This window comes from Marmota marmota, unplaced genomic scaffold (assembly GCF_001458135.2).
Source record: "Marmota marmota marmota unplaced genomic scaffold, marMar, whole genome shotgun sequence".
In the NCBI taxonomy this organism is placed as follows: Eukaryota; Metazoa; Chordata; class Mammalia; order Rodentia; family Sciuridae; genus Marmota; species Marmota marmota.
The window spans coordinates 6,900,399-6,919,823 of NW_025999891.1; the positions used below are offsets into that span (position 1 = coordinate 6,900,399).

General features: G+C 40.3%; 1 protein-coding gene across 1 annotated transcript in view; it reads right to left on the reverse strand.

Moving 5' to 3' along the window:
* Positions 1–19,425, reverse strand: part of Myo1d (myosin ID) — a 314,007-nt gene that overhangs the window by 71,654 nt on the left and 222,928 nt on the right. Inside the window, exon 21 of the mRNA XM_015501192.2 lies at positions 16,451–16,605. Coding sequence (XP_015356678.1) covers positions 16,451–16,605 — 155 coding nt within the window. The remainder of the gene's footprint in view (positions 1–16,450; positions 16,606–19,425) is intronic.

Sequence of the window (19,425 nt, forward strand, 5' to 3'; positions counted from 1 at the left end):
AAAAAAATTTTCAATGTGTCAAAGAGAGAAGCTAAAGGAAAGAAGTGCTGCTATCTTTTTAAGAAGGCCAGGGTTCTGGCCAGGAACCTACACCATGTGGAAACAACTGGGCCCATGTCAATATTATAAGTCAACATTCTAGAAAATAACTTGCCCCTTGCCCTGTGCAAATTAACCCAAAAGAATGATTTCTATCTCTCTTCTCTAGTGCTAAGTTTCTTACTTGCACCCCAATGCTGCACGTGACTGGGAGAATCACAAGTACTAGAGTCTTGGGGACAGATGTGGCCCCAGAGGCTTTCCTTCTCCACACGCAAACAAATGCCATACCAATTCCAAAGGCAGAACTTCACATTAACTTCATTGTATGGTGGTTTCTTATTGTTCTAGCTTGTCAAGATAATTTGAATCCTGATTCTGTCATCCAAAATATAAGTTATCTTTCCTGGTATTGTGCCACTGGCAAGTCTGATGAGTAGGTCTTCATCTTAAATGTTGTTTAAAGGAACTCACGTTAGTTTTATCCAATTCCTTCCCATTAGCTTTATGCTGATTTTTGTAGCTTTTTCTAAGTACTTGTAAATTCTGACAATTTTAGAATTTTGTTGAAAATTTATGTCAGGTTCTACAGTGATTTTACTCTTGGGGGTCTCTGTTCACATTTGGGAAACTAGGAGATCCTTTGCCTGCCTTTAGTATTTGGGCCCCTTCTCTCCCCTGACAGCACAGAGATTTCTGAGAGTGCTGGGGTCATCTGGCCTGGAGGTCTGAGCTAAAAAAGCACCCAGTTGCTCCCTTTCTACTAGTTGGACTTCACATTGCCTGTTAGTGCTTATTTTTAGTTTCAAAACCTCACTTCCTGATGGATAAAATAAAATACCTTCTATCTGCAGGATACCATCTGAGTGGCGATATCTGCCCCTTGTTCAACAAGCCACACTCCTTCCTCATTTTTTTTTTTTTTTTTTTTTTTGTCCTGGGGATTGAACTCAGGTACTTGACCACTGAGCCACATCCCCAGCCCTAGTTTTGTATTTTATTTATAGACAGGGTCTCACTGAGTTGCTTAGTGCCTTGCTTTTTGCTGAGGAAAAAATTTTTAATGTGTCAAAGAGAAGCTAAAGGAAAGAAGTATTGTTATCTTTTTAAGAAGGCCAAGGGTTTGGCCAGGAACATATACCATGTAGAAACAACTGGGCCCAGTCAATATTCTAAGCCAACATTCTAGAAAATAACTTGCCCCTGGCCCTGTGCCAAGAGGCTTTGAACTTATGATCCTCCTGTCTCAACCTCCCTAGGCGCCTGGCCTCCCTTATTTTTGTTATTATTTTTCCTGAGACTCATTAGGTTAGGATTTTCTTGGATTTGAGTGACAGAAACCTGATTCATATTAGCTTAAGCAAAAGAGAGAACTTTCTATGAACTAGATTCATTGGTAAAAAGTGACTTGCCAAATGGTGAATTCACCAAAGGTTCAATCTGCTGAAAATCCAATTTACCAAATTTACTAAATTTGCATATTTAACAAAGCTGTTTTCCCCCTTATTTTTGTTGGTTGGACTATCAGGGCTGGTATGAGCGCTTGGGGTTCTTGGTGTCAGACTCTTCCCAACTTCAGCCCACCCCCTTCTGTCCCCTGGGCTTTCCCTCTGGCCCCCCTCAGCCTCTGTCCTCAGTGGGATTAGCAGGTGGGAATAGGCTCTCCTCTCTTTCCCTGTTTCTCCTCTGTTCTAGCTACCCCCAGCTGCAGTGAGGCCAGAGTCATACTGTTGAAAACTGTTAGGAAAACAAAATACAAATTGATCACTTAGAACTTTGTAGAAATCCTCAAAAGTCATCAATTGCCATCCTGCCTAAGTGAATTGTTACAAACTGTAAGGAGTCAAGAGAGAGAGGCATTTTTGGTAAATTGGTGAATTTGAAACAATTAAGTGAATTAGTCATTTGGCAGATTTGATGGGATAATACTAAATATCAAATGGAAAATATCAGAAAAGATATCAAAATTTAGCATCTGGGCCGGGCTGTAGCTCAGTGGCAGAGCACTTGCCTAGCACGTGTGAGGCACTGGGTTCGATCCTCAGCACCACATAAAAATAAACAAACAAAATAAAGGCATGCTGTCCATCTACAACTACAAAAAAGAAAATTAAAAAAAAAATTAGCATCAACCAAAATTCTCATAGGAAATGCTAAAACCTGTGCATTTTTACAATGGCTTTGTATTTTGGGAACTGGTTTGCAAAGGTTAAAGTGCCAGATGCTAGGAACAATGTGGATCTGCATGACGTGAAATGTAGGTAGATGATTTTTAAACATTGAACTCTACTGTCTATCACTATGAGGTGGGAATGGTCATATGGATTTCACGACCTCCGTAGGAGCACTACGCTTATATAAAAGCACTTAGGAGCAACACATCCTTCCTTGACCCTTCTACATAAACTCCAAACATACCTTCAAATCTGAGCATAATACATTTTTCTGCTATAATTCATTAAAAGACTAAACCAACCCAAAAGCCTTAGTTTTCTTCAACTTGGACACACCTTAACAGCTGGGCAAGGTGATACGCACCTGCTTACTCAGGTGGCTGAGAAAGGGGGATCACGAGTCCAATGCCAGCCTCAGCAACTTAGCAAGGCCCTGTCTCAAAATAAAAAATGAAAAGAGCTGGGGATGTGGTTCAGTGGTAGGATGCCTCTGGGTTTAATCCCCAGTACTAGGGAAACACGCTACTAAGAGGAAAATATTTAAGAATTCATCCTCCATATATAAAAAATTCAAAAAATTTAAACATGAAAACAAAACAAAAATCAAATAATTCAAACAATAAATGGGCATCCTCCATATATAAACAATTCAAAAAATTTAAACATGAAAACAAAACAAAAATCAAATAATTCAATCAATAAATGGGCGAAGGAACTGAACAAGCACTTTGCAGAAGGAATAATATGGATGGTCAACAAATATATGAAAAAATGTTCAACATGCAAATGAAAACTACACTGAGATTCCATCTCACTCCAGGAGAATGCAAATATCAAGAATATAAGGAACAGGGCTGCTGTTGGGGCTCAGGGGTAGAGCGCTCACCTGGCACACATGAGGCACTGGATTCAATCCTCAGCATCACATAAAAATAAAGATATTAAAAAAAAGAATACAAGTATCAATAAATGTTGGTGAGGAGGTGGGGAAAAAGATACACTCACACTTTTTACTGGTGGGATGGCAAATTGGTGCAACCACTATGGAAAGCAGTTTGGAGATTCCTAAGAAAACATGGAATGGAACCACCATTTGAACCAGTTATCCCACTCCTTGGTATATACCCAAAGGACTTAAAATTATCATACTATAGTGACACGTCATATGGATCGATATTGATAGCAGTCAATACACAATAGCTAAGCTGTGGAACCAGCCTAGGTGCCCTTCAATAGATGAATGGATAAAGAAAATGTGGTATATATACACAATGGAATATTACTCAGCCATAAATAAGAATGAAATTATGACATTTGCTGGTAAATGAATGGAACCGGAGACTATCATGCTAAGTGACATAAATTAATCCCCAAAAAACAAAGGTTGAATGTTTTCTCTGATATGTGGATGCTGACATACAATAAGAGGGAGTGAGAATACAAGTTTATTGAATTAGACAAAAGGGAATGAAGGAAGGGGGGATGGGAGTAGGAAAGATAGTAGAATGACTCAGACATAGCTTTCCTATGTTCACATATGAATACTTTACTACTAAAAGTCTGCATCATGTACAACTGCAAGAACGAGATCCTAATTAGAATAAGTTATACTCCATGTAAGTATAATAGGTCAAAATATACTCTACTGTCATGTATAGCTAAAGAGAACAAATAAAATAAAAAATAAAAAATAATGAGGCCGGACATGGTGGCACATGCCTGTAGTCCCAGTGGCTTGGGAAACTGATGCAAGAGGATCAAAAGGAGCTTCAGCAACTCAGTGAAACTCTGTCTCTAAAAAAAAAAAATATTAAAAAAATGGCTGGGGATGTTGGTCAGTGTTTAAATGCCCCTGGGTTTAATCCCTGATACCAAAATAACAACAACAACATCAAAGAACCCATCCTCCAACAATTCCTAAGAGTACAGTAAATTCTGTCAATCACCTGCAGTTCACATTCGGACTATACAAGACCACAGTGTGGCTGGCCTCTCAGATAAGCCAATCTGGCCCGGAGGGAGTCAGGCCCATGTCACTCAAGCCTCTGCTTCTCCCTGTAGGTCTGCTCTACTGCATGCTGCTCTCTCACTGAGACCAGCTTCTGAATTGGAAACCTGCTCAGTCATAGCTCCCAAGGGTTCCCCTCCAGACACATGAGCGGCAGTGACCTGTGAGTCTTCTGGTCCCCACGCCTGAAAAGCTTGAGGATGGGAAGCGGTCTAGCTTGGGTCAGGTGCCTCCATTCCCACAAACCCAGCTCCTTCTGGGAGGAGGGCCACGGAAGGAGGAAGTGCCTTTTCTTGAACCAGGCAGACGTGTGTGGGGAGAGGGAGGTCCTTGAAGGGCGGCTGGACAGACCAAATGACAAAATGTCCCCACACCCAAACCTTTCCTTCCCCCAAATAAATATTTCCATCATTTCCCTGGGAATTTTCTCCTCTGAACAATGGCTGCAGAATGGGATGAAGTTCTTTAATCTCCTGCTTCCTTGCTGTCCTTGAAGGTGGTGATCGAGATCCGTCTCATTTTAGGGATTTTTTTTTTATTGCTAATAACTATAGGGGCAGCCAAAGAAGCAAGCAGCTGGGGGAGCTGCAAAGGTGAAGAAATTTTATTTTTATTACAGTTTTTCTCCCGTGAGAGTTTCTGATTTCTGGTTTCATTACTGAGGGTTGCATCTACCTTTCTAAAGAACTCCACCCTTGCTAGCTCTTTCTGTGCTCAGTGCAGCCATTTTGGCATGTGATGGTCACGTTTGTGTTCTACATCAACTAATCCCCAGGTCCTTGCTTTCCTTACGTGGATAAATAGTTTGCATTTTCGATCATGTCCAGGCAGGATGGTGTCTATGTCATGGGGTTGTGTCTCACTGGATAGTTTTACATTTCTATGCTCACTTCTCCCTATTACTTACATGTCAAAGTTCAAATGTGCCAACACAGGGGTTTTTATAAGCTCCTGCTTAGTTTTCAGGTCTCATTTCTTGCTACTGTCCCTTTGGTCCCCTACAGTCACCCAGTTCTCCAAATGTACCAGGATGCTTCTCTCCACCAAACTTTTGCATTCTGCTCCCTTCTCTGGGGAAAATCTTGCCCGATTTCCCACTTTGTTTCTGCATGCCCTCTTTCTCATGGAATTCAGAGCTGGAGTGAATGGCCATCTTTCTGTCCCTCCACACCCATAGCTGACTGGCGCAGGCACCTGCTGAATGACGGATGGCGTGGAAATGGAACGGTGTTCCCCGCAGACAAGACACTTGGCTAAGTATGTTATGCTTACATAAGATCCTGCTTCCAATATAGCAGACAGGACCCGAAATAAACACTTTAAGAAAGCTTTTTAAAAATCCCATTATATCTGACATTCAATTTAGGAAAAAAAAATCCAAAAGATAGCACAAACCACGGTATTGTTCATTAATCATTTGCCAAATCCATGAATACCTCGCAGTACCTCCATTTTAACCTGTGTTGTAAGGTTTGGTGCTTTGGCCTTTAAAAAAGTAATATGGCTACTGTGAATGTGCATTATCTACCTGCAGAGATGCTGAAAAGATCATCAATTTTCCGGCACTTTCAGATTTACTCTTTGAACATGAAAGGCAATGATGGGCACACCATAAAGCATATAAGTGGCTTTGATCTGCAACGATTCTCCAAAAACCCCCATCATAAAAGCAGGTACAGCTTAGGATGACTGTGTGGCTGGGCACACCCTCTCAGGGAGCCCTGATTGAGGGCAGTGGCTTCAGTGCCCATGGGCGCAGTGCACAGGAAGGGAAATGGGGCCGGTAAGTGCTCACAGCAGACAGCAGCAGCCCCGCCTCACCAGTAGCCCTGGCTTAGTCACATGGAAAACCTGAGTGGCTGAGTAAACAGGTTAAGTTCCTGGTGAAGAGGCCTGCTACTGCAGGTGGGGTTTCCTATCTGGGAACAGGCAGGTGGGACCTCGCTGCAAACTTCTTATGCTAATTAAAAACCAGTGCAAAGAATGACTGACAGCTCTCTTCTGGGATAAGTAGATGTCGTCAACAGATCCTGGGCCTGGGTGGCTTCTGTGCCAATCGTCATCTCATTTCTAATTTCCATTGCTCCTGTACCCCTCCGACTTCTCTTCACTGGGGCAGTTGGGGATGTTTATTTTGCACTTTGGTAATAACAACAACAACAAAAAACATGAACGTGTAGTGGTTTCATTTTTTTTTTTTTTAAACTTACATTTGTCACAATGGCTTCAGCAAACTGGCCACATCAAACCCAATGTGCTTATCTGGGTTGTTTCCTAAGTCAGCTCATGAAGCCAGAGGGTCTCAGACTTTGTGTGTAGGGACCACTTTGGTGGCTTAGCAAGGGTGTGGATTCCTGGAGATGATGGTTTAGATGCCTGGGATGGCCTTGGATTTGCCTTTTGAACAGCAACCTCGGGGATGCCAATGCACATGAGCATGCACTTTAAGGAGCCCTGATACAGAAAGTTTTTTTTTTTTTTATCCTCAATGGCATGCTATTTTATTTATTTTTAAAATCTAAAACATCTAACCATGTTCACTCGGATGGACTTTTGTGCGGTTTCTGTTGGTTCACAATCCAAAACAAAGCTCTAGTATTTGTTTTTCTCACCTAGCTTCACTTCTACTTCTTGTGGGAAATGCTGATTCCATCCACTTTATGACCCCAAGCACTCCTACCCAGCTCTGCCTCACCTTCTTCCAAAAAATGCTTGCCCTTGGTCTTATTGGAGACCGCCATGTTCTAGAAGCTCCTACTTATCTGGTCACAGTGACCCCCATGGAGGTAGGTGTCCCACAACAAGTGGCAATCCTGCTGTTCTGGCTATGGTTACTGGTTAGTGGGAACACTCCCCTGGGATTTCTGGACAGCAGTCCCAAGATCATGACCCTTACTTCCTCACTGGTGGCAAAGCTGGAAATGGGATCCAGACATTCCTGGTCACATGGAAGAAGCTACTGTGGGAGAGCGAAGCTGGCGAATGAAGAGAAGTGAAGATGAAAGATGGAGGTCGTGACAGCTTTGACTCCGCATCGCAGCTGCTCCCCTTCCTGAGAGCCTCAGAAGCACGCGCTTCCTTAGGCATCTGACTGTTAAACACACATGACAACTTGGTTGGGCATAGCATTCTTAACCTAACCTTTTCCTCTCAAAAAACAAAAGCTGTTGCTCCAATGCATTCTGGCATTTACTATCTCAGAAGGCAATCCCGATTTTTCTTCCTTTGTAAGGGCATCTTACCCCACCCCAAGGTCTATGTGCTTAAAAAAGAAAAACGAAATATCTATTTATATATCTATATACACATTATATGTCATATATAACATATGTATAAATATACTTAGCTGTGATGTATATATATTTTATATAAAAATATACTTAGCTGTAGCTGAGTATATATATCACATATCGTAAATCATATATGATTTATGTAATAAAAATATTCTATGTATATATGTGTGACTCTGAAATTATAAAAGGTCATTATGGTAACAAATAGGCACTCTAGATTTTCAGACAAGGTACTTTCAGTATAGGAATATTTTCTTCTAGAATGCTTTAAATTACCATATTTTACTGAATATAAGACACCTCCTGTGTTAGATGTATCCTGTGAATTGCTAAGAAAGATAAAGAGCTGTCCACCGTAACTGTGAGAATTCATTAATTTATATCCCAATTTTCACAGATGTTAAAATTTTAAAATACTCTATTTAGAACCCTTAAGATATAGTATTACTTGCACTTATTCTGTATCTGTTTCAAGTACACCTGTCCTTTCAGTGGAAGCTTTTTGTGTTTGGTCTTCTCTGTCAACTTTTAAAATCAGTGCCCTTCTGCCTGAGGGGAGACTTTTCCTTTTTTCTTTTTTGCTCTTCTGTTCTTTTGGTGTTAGAGATGGAATCTAAGGCTTTACCACTGAGCTACATCCTCAGTCCTTTTATTTTTTGAGATAGAATCTCTGTGAGTTTCTGAGGCTGGCCTCGAACTTGTGGTCCTCCTGCCTCAGCCTCTTGAGTTGCTGGGAGTACAGGTGTGCACCATTGCATCTGGCTTCAAACTTTTCTTTCAGACCAATTCTGTTTTCTGTAATATCAACTGCTACTTTCAGATTTTTATATTGATTTAAGTTCTTTAATATTTTTTTCTTACTTAATTCAAATCACTGAACATTTGTATTTGTTTCTCAGCCAGCACTGTCTTAATCTGTTGGTCATATTGCCTTTATTCTTCTGTCTATGTAGAATCCACGCTTTCTTGAAGCAGATAGTTGCTATAATATGAATTTTCTGTTGTAATCCTTTTCAGAAATAGCTTTGCTTTTTTCTTTTCAGTCTTATTGTTTACATCTTCTTACTGCTAATCTCTTTCCTCATAGGACCCATAAATAAGGAGACATCTTTTCATCCTACGGTTCTCACATAAAAGGGGCAAATGGATTCTTCCGGATTCCTTCTTATAGTCCACCTGCTTGTAGTTAGAATCCCTGGCTCAGCTCTTAAGCTGGAGAGCTGACTTATGTGCATAGCCTCTAGTTGTGGTTTCAAAGTCTTTTACTTATTAAGAAACTGCTGATCCGAGCAGGAACCCCTACATCCTGCTTCCTCATCAGCTAACTGACAAGAAGAGTCTGAAATTATTTCTAGTTCTTTAGTGGTTAAAGAAAAATGAATGAAAAGCTGCAGCCCTCAGCATATAACATACCCAGGCCTCTTCCAGCCCAGAGCCCCGTTAACTGCTGACTTAATATCTTAAAATATCTAATCACTCTGACCCCAGATGCATTACAATGCTTAGAGCTGTAATCCTAGAATCAATGCAAGAAAACAGTATTCATGAAGGGAAGGACACTTCAAAATGATGCTTCCTTTCGGAAGGAAGGACTGAGGTGCCATCTTTGGTAAGCAAGGTGCACACATCAGGGAGAAGAGCTAGATGTATCATACTGGGCTGTTTCAGCCAGCAACGATCTAGCTAACAATCAGCATTCAACTAGGGTTTACAGAGAACCTTCCAAGTGCCAGGCACTGTTTTGAACACTAGGGAGACTGCGGAGCACAGCAGAAATAGTCTCTGCTCACATGGAGCTTATATTTCAGTTGGAACATGTGCAATAAACAAATGCACAAGCAGAGGTGTGGCGTGTCAGAGGGAGGTGAGCTTCATGGGGATAAGCACAGCTGGGGGTGGGGACTGTTGCTGGGGTGGAGTGGAGAGCTGCTCTCCATGGGACAACTGGGCGACCTGAGCAGCAGCCGGGCATATCATTGGCCCACAGCAGAGTGCTGTTTCTAGTTTCTGTGCTGTGGAAAGTTGGTCTCTCTGCAATGTTTTTATGTATATCTCCAGTGGAAGGTAAAGGAAGGGAAATTGTGGTCACTTATTTTTCTATCATCATGAATCAGATGCCTTCAATAATTACAATTTCAAATAGCCCACATATGCCCTTGAGATGACCAACATTTCATCAACCAGTCTTCTAGGTTGGCAATCTACAATTATTTTCAACTCTGCTTATTTTACTTATATATTTTCAGTTGGAATATAAATTACCAGGACGAGTAGCCAGGCATTTGGGGGAGAGCTGCCTGGGAATACAGATCTAAAACCATGAAAACCTGTACGGAGGAGCAGACACACAGGCAGCAGCAGGAAGGCAGTGGGCAGCAGCCGGCTGGACTGGAGGCTGGGAGCCAAGACCTCCAGGAGGCAGCCCAGCCACTCTGCTTCCTTCACCTCCTGCCAAGGAGGCCTCATCTCTTCTGGCCCCTCGCCTGAGCTCCCTGGGCAGCAACAGTGATGTGCAGCTGCCAAGCAATGGCCTGCTTCTGCCTATGAGGCTGCCCATGGTTTTAAGGGAGAGTTAAAAAGAACACAAGCAAACTGCATCAGAGGAGCAGGTCAAATGTTCAGAGAAATCCAGTAACGGTGCTCCTTCAATGAAGCAGATATTAAAGACACTGCTATGACAAACAAGAAGCAGATGGCATTGGCTTCTGGCCTTCCTCCACAGAAACAGAACAGGAAAAATAAGAAATTTCAGTCCCTGAGAGTGGGGTTATACTGAGGTTTCTAGCATCCAGACAGGCAAATGCGTGGACAGCTGCTGAGGGCAGATGGGTCCTGTGACAGCTTAATATTGCAGGGTTTCTGGTGACTCCTTAGTTTGGGCAGCCGATGTGTGACCATCTGTTTACTAGTGGGCAGAAAGGCTCACTCCCAGCAGGTCCTCACTGCTGAGAGCAGGACTTGCAACCCAAGAGCCCAGGGCGCTATCTTTATGACCTCTGCCAAGCGGCTGGCTGACCCCCAAGCCACAGAGTGCGACCCCGCCCTGCGCTCACGTGAGGTTCACCCGACCAGACACCACGGTGACGTTCCAGGAGGTTCCGCTGGGATTATTTCAAGATTCTGCACCGCCAGGAGATGGATCATCGGCTTAGAAAGTGCTTTTGTCTTATTGTACTTTTTATAAACGAAGAAGAAAATAATGAATTCAGAGCCATCTATGACATGCTAAAAACTAGCTGCCATTTATTGTAGTAAAGTGAAAAGATTCAGAGAGTGACACATATTTGTTGCAAAAGGTTTATGGTGAAAAATAAAAAAATCTGCCTACTGTCTCTTTTTTTCCAAGTACTGAGGAGTTCTAGTCCCCTCCAGAGACAAACATGGTTATCCATTTCTGGCATATCTTTCCAGACACAGTCTATAATATACATAGTTGTGTGTGTGTGTACATATCTGTACCTCTGTGTATTGTTAAGTAGGGGGAAAAAAGACAAGGTAAGAAAATGGTGTATGTTGCATACCATTTATATAAAAATTACAATGAGAAATACCTGTAATATAGATGATTACATTCTCTGTCTATATAAGTGGCCTAAATATCCTTAATGTTGCCCTTTGGGATATACTGTATATATACATTTATGTATATGTGGAGAGAGAGAGAGAGAGAGAGAGAGAGAGAGAGAGAGAGAGATTACAACTCTTTTTTTTACATTGATATAGTATGCTGTACACACCATTCTGTACCTTGCCTTTTCCCCCACTTAACATATTTTGGAAACGGTTTGACATCAGTGTAGGTAGAATTCTCTTATACTGACTGCATTTAAAGTGAGCAAAGGCACTGAGAAGTACTGCAGTAAAGACACCTGTATAATAAACTCATTAGCATATCCCAAGATGTATTGGGCTTTGGGCCCTGGCTTCTCCCACTGGTGGAATTCCTGATTTGTGGAGTACAGCTTGCACTTGCTGAGTGGCCATATTAGGTGTTTCCAGATAGCACCTGTTCTGACGGGTCTGTGCTTGAGCCATACGGTTATTAAAACAATTTTTTTTTCTAGTACTGGGTATTGAGCCCAGGGCCTTGTGCATGCTCGACAAGTGCTCTACCACTGAGCTATATGCCTCTGGGCCTAAATATTCTTAATGTCGCCCTTTGGGATATACTTATCAAAGATTATTAAAGATGGTTTTCAGGGCTGGAGGTGTAGTTCAGTGGTAGAGCACATGCTTAGCATGCACAAGGCCCTGGGTTCCATCCCCAGCACCAAGGAAAAAAGAAAGTCTTTCCATATGTTTTAAGAAAGATGAAAATTGTATGAGTAGGTGCTTGGGAAGACAGGGATGATAGGTACAGGCTGAACACAGACTGCAGGTGAGAGAAAGAACCTAACTTACACTTAGTCATATTTAGTTTCAGGATTCACATGGAAAGAAAGGTCTGGCTTTAGCTCATGAGAGAAGATAGTGATGAGGAAAATTTACTGGATAAAGTGAAAAGCTTTGTCTTTCTTGTTTTTAATCATGAAATATTACAAATATCAGTGTATTTTTCATCTGTAAGTCTGATGTGTGGTTTTTAAAAAATACTTTCCATGTCTCTAATTAACTTACAAACATCTGACATTGTAATAACTTTTAATGTCGGCGTCTGCTAATTCTAATGTTCCTGTCAGCTCTAGGCTGGTTTCAATTGGATGGCTTTTCTCCTCACAGTGGTTGTGATTTCCACCTATTTGCATGCTTCTTAATCTCAGATTGCATGTCAGACATTCAGGTGAATTCTATGTGTTGAGTTTGGAAATTTTTGTAGTCCTTTAAATATGCATGAATCTTGCCCCAGGATATAAATTAGTTGGAAGAAGTTTGATCCTTTGGGTCTTGCTTTTGAGAATTATTTGGCAGTATCTACCACAGCATTAGTTATTCTAGGGCCAATTATTTCCCTCTGCCGAGGTAAAACCCTCACCCAAACACCCTGTGAATTATGAGGTGCTCTGTTTGCCTGTAGGACAGAGGCTCCTCCTGCTCAGTGTGAGTGCTAGGCTCTCTTTGGTCCTCTCAGCTGGTTCATTCCCAGGCCTGGGGAGTTTTCTCTTCCTCATGCACTAATCAGTACTTTGCAGCATACCTGAGGGGAATCCTACACAGACCCCTGGAGTTTGTGGCACCTTGATCTGCAAACTGAGCTGTCTTGGTCTCCCCGACTCTCCTCTCAGCTTCCATGGCTCAGGGGGATCTGCCAGGTTCCACCTGGGCTCCCTGCAAACATATGGCCTGGCAATTCCCTCATGGCAGGGTCATGGGGTCAGCTTCTCTGTTTCTTACCTCTTGGGGAACACATCCTTTGCTCTCTGATGCCCAATGTCTTGAAAATGGTTGCTTCACACATTTTGCCTACTTTTTGTTGTTTAAGGCAAGAGGGTAGGTCTAGTTCTTATCACTCCACCTAGGGCCTGTCCCCCTCCAACCATTTTTAAAAAATATTTAGTTTTTAGTTGTAGTTGGTCATTATACATTTATTTTATTTATTTATTTTTAGGTGGTGCTGAGGATCAAACCCAGGGCCTCATTCGTGCTAGGTGAGCGCTCTACCACTGAGCCACAATCAGCCCCCTCCAACCATTTTTAATGTAAAATTTATTCCTCATTTTAAAATCTGCCTTTGCTGACTTCCTTTGTTCCTTATGTTTATATTGCCTGTGCATATCTCGCTTGTTCTTCTCTTTTGGTTTATCATTGACTTTGAGTGGGGGAAACCCTTTGCTGAATGTGGCCCTTGAAGAGAGAAGGCTGTCCTGCTAGGGGTGTCCTGCAGTTTCAACTGGGTTGTGGCCTCACATTCTCTTTCTAAACTGTCCTGTGCCCAACGTCATTTCTTCCCTCGGCTTGCATACATCCTTCCCCTTCACTGGGGACAACATGACTTAGGAGAGAAGTCCTGAAGCCACAGGCCCTCTGGGTAGTAGCCACTGAACCATTTCTGTGCAACTAACTTTGGTTGGCAGCTGCAAATTTGCCTTTTATTTGTTCCCATTCCTGTGTTTACCCACTTTGTTTGTGTGTTTATTTATCAGCAGTCAGCACTGCCTTTTATCAAGTAGCACTTATGTTTCTACTTGGGAGATGGAATTCTTTCCTCCTTTCATCTGGGGAATAGGTAACAGAGCTGTCCATGTACCCCACCACCCTGCATTCTCAGGACCACCTCAGTGCGTATAATGTGTTCTTTTGAAACACTCTTGGATCCAATTTGTTGGCATTTTATTTAGTATTAAAAAAAAATCTGTACTAAAGTGGGACTGGACTATCATTTTCTTTTCTTGTGCTACCCTTATTTGTTTGGGGTACAGTGTTGTACTAGCCTAATGAAAAGAGATACTCTTTTTTCAAAATTTGAAAAATTTTGAAACTTTGCTGAAGTTTTGCTAGTGGATTTTTAAGTTTTTTTAAAAAATATTTATTTTTTAGTTGGACACAATACCTTTATTTTACTTATTTTTATGTGGTGCTAAGGATCAAACCCAAGTCCTTGAACGTGCTAGGCAAGCGCTCTATGGCTGAGCCACAACCTCAGCCCCCATCAAGTTCTGATCCTCTCTCTTTATAATTTTTTAAAGACAATGACTCCTGTTTAAATCAACCTCTGTTAATTTATGAAATTTTGAGCCATTTCCTCCCATCTTCTGCCTAGAAAACTTCTTAGAATGCAGGTTAGAGAAATGATCTAAAGATAAATTATTGGCCTGGAGTTAAATCCCTCTCCCCTGTAGAATTCCATAGTCACCCCAGGGACAAGTAAGATCATATGCCACATAATTATGCTTGTAAAACACAATGTGGCTGGGAGTGGTGGCACACGCCTAAAACCCCAGCAATGCAGGATGATTGCAAGTTCAAGGCCAGCTTCAGCAACTTAGCAAGACCCTGTCTCAAAATAAAAAATAAAAAGGGATGTGGCTCAGTATAAAAGGGTCCCTGGGTTCAATCCCTAATCCCAAACCAGCAACAACAACAACAATACAAAAAAACTACAACGTGAACTTCAAAATCATACCAATGATATGAGACAGACAATAAAGGAAAATAGAAAAAAAATGAAGTTAATAATAGCTTGATCATTATAATTCTAAGCCCAAATTTCAAGCCTGATATTTTTCCTTATTTAAACATATAAACATGTGTATATATATATATATATATATATATATATATATATATATATTTAGTTGTGAATGAACCTTTATTTTTATTTATTTATTTTTATGTGGTGCTGAGAATCGAACCCTGTGCCTCACACATGCTAGGCAAGCGCTCTACCAGTAAGCCCCAGCCCCAGCCCCCAAGCTTGACTTTTCTGGGGTCAGGACAGATTTTATGTCTCATTACTACTTATGCTCTTAATGCATAAGATAAAAACAAAAAGAGTAAACAAAAATACTCAGCATCTTGACGGCCTTCTTTGCCTCCATACATTTATGAATTTTAAAGAAATTAAAACTCTTGCATATATTAAAGATAGGAAGCATGCACCTAGAAATAAATCTCAGAGCACATATGCTACGAAAAGGAAGTGAATCTGTGAATTCTATTTCTGTCAGTAGGAGACACTAAACAAGGACTAAGATTGAGACAAAATACTTCAGTTCTTCAGGCAAAAACTATTGTATCCGTTACTACAAGCATCCAAATTCAAGATGACGAACTATAATTCCTTTAAATGCCCATACTTTGTGATAACTAAATGTCATCAGGAAAATAAGTCTGCTTATGGGAGTCACAGATAACTATTTAGAGATGCTTTTATGTCTTTACCTTCCATTCTAGATTATAAACTCTCAGTTTTATAATTATTTGGCAGTTAAAAGAGCATTTTTCAAAGGACTCCAAATAATTTGGAATATCTAAAGATCCACTTTGATCTAGAACACAAAGTTTAATAACATAAAATAAACGACCTGGGTATTCTGCCTCTAAAATTATAGTCAATATATTTATCAGCAAGAAAAAAATGCAGTAGAGTTAGACATGCGGACATCTGAGCCTAAATATCTTTAAGAAGGGGACAAAGCCAAGTCTACACTGGCACAAGTAGTACTTGATTATTTATGGGAATGTGGGAAATGTCTATAGAAGGAAAAGGAACCAGTATCATCACTTGGATCATCACTGGTTGTCTTTCCCCCCAGCTTCGAGATGGGATGGGGGATGGTTGCCACAGTGAGAAGAAAGTTCCACTATGGAGAGACCCGCTCATCCCATGACCTCTTGTGGGAAGAAAAACTCCATCTCTAAAACAACTTCAATAAGTAACCAGACAAAATCCCTCCCCCATGTTAGATGATCCATTTGCGGGTCCCCATTGCCCTCAGGGTCTGCTCTCAGTTTATATTTCTTACATCGTTGTTCACCACACACACATATACCCAGATATCAACTAGGTTTTCTATGAAGTTCTCAGAGTATACCACATTCCACCATGAATCCATGTTTTTATAGCAGCTATTGACTCTCCTGGGAATTTCTTTAGTCTTCATAGACCTACAAGTTATCTTGAATCTGCCTTCTAATTTGTTTAGAGTAATAGTAGATACGCTGATTATATTGGAAGCAAATGAGGAGCTGTGATGGTAAGAATACAAAGTAATTTTTTCCTATTGTTTGGATTTAATTACATTTGAATTCACTGTGAAGAAATACCCATTAGGGAAACCTCTCATTGTTGGTTTAGCTAGAGACTGGGAAAGCAGAGGATCATTCCTAATCCTGAAGCTAAGCCTGGTTACTAATTTTACCTTCTATGAAACAGATGATTGGATTGTCACTATGGAGGAAAATAACTCAATAGATTAAAATTGGCACCAAACAAGTTCAGTGATAATTATGATTTCATACATTTAAAACCTGTCTTAGTTACAAAAATAAAACTTTACCTCTTGAAATGATTCGCCAGGACTCCAACAAGTTCTCCAATTCGACTCTCATGGGTGGGCTGCTTGCTGAAGAGGCACACAATGAGGTCTTTGTTATCTTTTGTATGGAACACTACAAGTTGGTCCTTTCCATTGGAGACGCTCAGACCAGTCAACTGAAAAGAGACAACACAGGACCACTGCTAAGATGGTTCTCAAACTAATGAATTTTAAAAATATATTTTATGGGTTAGGGGATAACTCAGTGGTAAAGATCTAGCCTAGCATGAATTCCATTTCCAGTACTGAAGGAAAATTCTAAGAGTTTTGCTCAATCATGGTGATGACTTTAATCTTCATCAAGTTTTGTGAAATAAACAGATGCATGGAAACAATAAAGAGCAGAAATGAATGCAATTGGAAGCAGAAAATGACAGAGAAAAAAAATAAGTGAAATAAAAAGATGGTTCTTTCCGAAGATCAACAAAATTGAAAAACCTCTAGCCCAAAAGAAAAAATGGAGAGACCTTGTCACTAGCATCAGGAATAGAAGAGAAGCTACTGCTACATATGTGGATATTAAGTAGATGATAAGGGAATCTTCTGAACAGCTCTATGTACCACAATTTATTCAACAACTTAGATACAACAATAAAATTCCTTAAAATCTACAAACTACCAAAATGCCCCCAAGAAGAATTCTCCTAAATAGTTCTCCGTTTAAGAAATTAAATTTATAGCTATCAACCTTTAAAAAAGAAAACTGCAGGCCAAGATGATTTCACCAGTGAATTCTACCAAGCATTTAAAGAAGAAATAACACAATTGTCACATCTCTTCAAGAAAGAGAAGGGAACACTTCTAATTTATTTAAAAAGCTATTATTGTTCTGATCCCCAATATAGATACAGAGAGTGCAAAAAAAGTATAAACCGATATGCTTCAGCAACATGGATGTAAAAATAGGCAATAAAATATTAGCAAATTGAATCCAACAACGTGTAAAAAGAATTATGTACCACGATTGAGGGGAGTTAATCTAAGAAATGCGAGGCTAGTCCAATATTAAAAGTCCACCAATGTGGCTGAGCACCTGCCTAGGGTACCTGAGGCCTTGGGTTCAATCCCCCATATTGAAAAAAGAAATCAGAATTGCAACAGAATAAAACAACAGAATAGAAAAGAAAAGCCAACTGATGTAGAAAAAAGCTTGACAAAATTCATGATCTACCTATGATAAAAATTTCTCAGCAAATCAGGATGAGAAAACTTAACCTGATAAATGATTTCTATCAAAATGCCACAGCTATCTTAGTGGAGGAAGACTGAATGCTTTCCCCCTAAGACCAGGAACAATGCTGGGATTTCCACTCTCTGCTGCTCCACAGCATCACGTTGTTGGCTCTAGCCAGTGCACAAGGCCAGAGTCAAAAAACTACCCAGCACATACTGAAAAGAAACAAAAGTCTATTTTCAGACTGTGTGGTCACTGAGACAGAAAATCCCAAGGAAGCTATAAAATAGTTCCCAGAACTAATGAGCAAGTTCAGTATGGTCAAAGGGTATAAGGCCAACATACAAAAAATATTTCTATATACTGCAAAGAACCACTGGAAAAGGGAATTTAAAAATAAAACCACCCACAACTTTAGAAACAAAAATACTGGTCTGGGGCTATAGCTCAGTGGTAGAGCACTTGCCTCGTATGTGGGAGGCACTGGGTTCGATCCTCAGCACACATAAAAATAAATAAAGATATTGTGTCCATGTATAACTAAAAAAATTTTTTTAAAAAATACTTAAGATACAAATCTAGCACAATGTGTGTTGGACTATATATTAAAAATACAACTACAATGCATCAATAAAAAATGTGGAGAAGAAAAACCCTACAAAATGTTGAAGAAGTCAAATTAAAATGCTGATTAAAGCAGTTTACAAAAATCTAAATAAATGGAGAGAATGATTTTATCAATTAGAAAACTCAATATCGTTAAGACACCAATTTTCCCCAAATTGATCGACAGAATTTTTTGTTTTCCTATATTGGGAATTGAACCCTGGGTGCTCTACCTCTGAGCTACATCCCCAGTCCCTCCCTCTTTTTTGAGGGATTGAACTCAGGGGCACAGGACCACTGAGCCACATCCCCAGCCCTATTTTGTATTTTATTTAGAAATAGGTTCTCACTGAGTTGCTTAGTGCCTTGCTTTTGCTAAGGCTGGCTTTGAATTTGTGATCCTCCTGCCTCAGCCTCCCAAGCCGCTGGGATTACAGGCATGTGCCACTGTGCCAGCCTTCATCCCAGCCGTTTTTATTTCTTTATTTTGACCCAGGGGTCTTGAAAAGTTGCCAACACTTGCGTAGAGCTTGGGATTTTTCTGCCTCAGCCTCCCAAGTAGCTTGGATCATAGTGTGTACCACCATCTGATCTACAGTTACAATACAATCTTAACCAGATTTTTGGGCAGATTATCAGTAAACAAATTCTAAAATGTGTATGGAAAGGCAAAGAAACTCGAATAGAGCCAGCGATTTTGAAAGAGAAGAATAAGGTTGGAAGACTCAGAGTAGCTGATTTTAATAATAATGATAAAGCTACAGTAATCAAGATGATGTAGTTGGCAAAGGAAGAAAAACAGATCAGAAATGGACCTGCACATGTACCTTCCACCAAGTGTGAAGGCAAATCAGTTGAAAAAGATACTTTGGACATTTGGGTGACTTAGGACATGAGAATGTTCACATTCCAACAGAAATAAATGTCTCCCTAAATCACACTTCTTAAAAATATCAACTTGAAATGGACCACAAGTCTAAATATAAAATGTAAAACTATAAAACTTTCAGAAGAAAACATGCTAGAGAATCTTTTAAATCTCAGGGTAGGTAAAAATTTCTCAGAAATGATGTTAAAAATACACAATCCATAAGAAAAAAATTGATTAACTGAACTTGATCAAACTTAAAATGTTTGCTCTAAGAAAGACACTGGT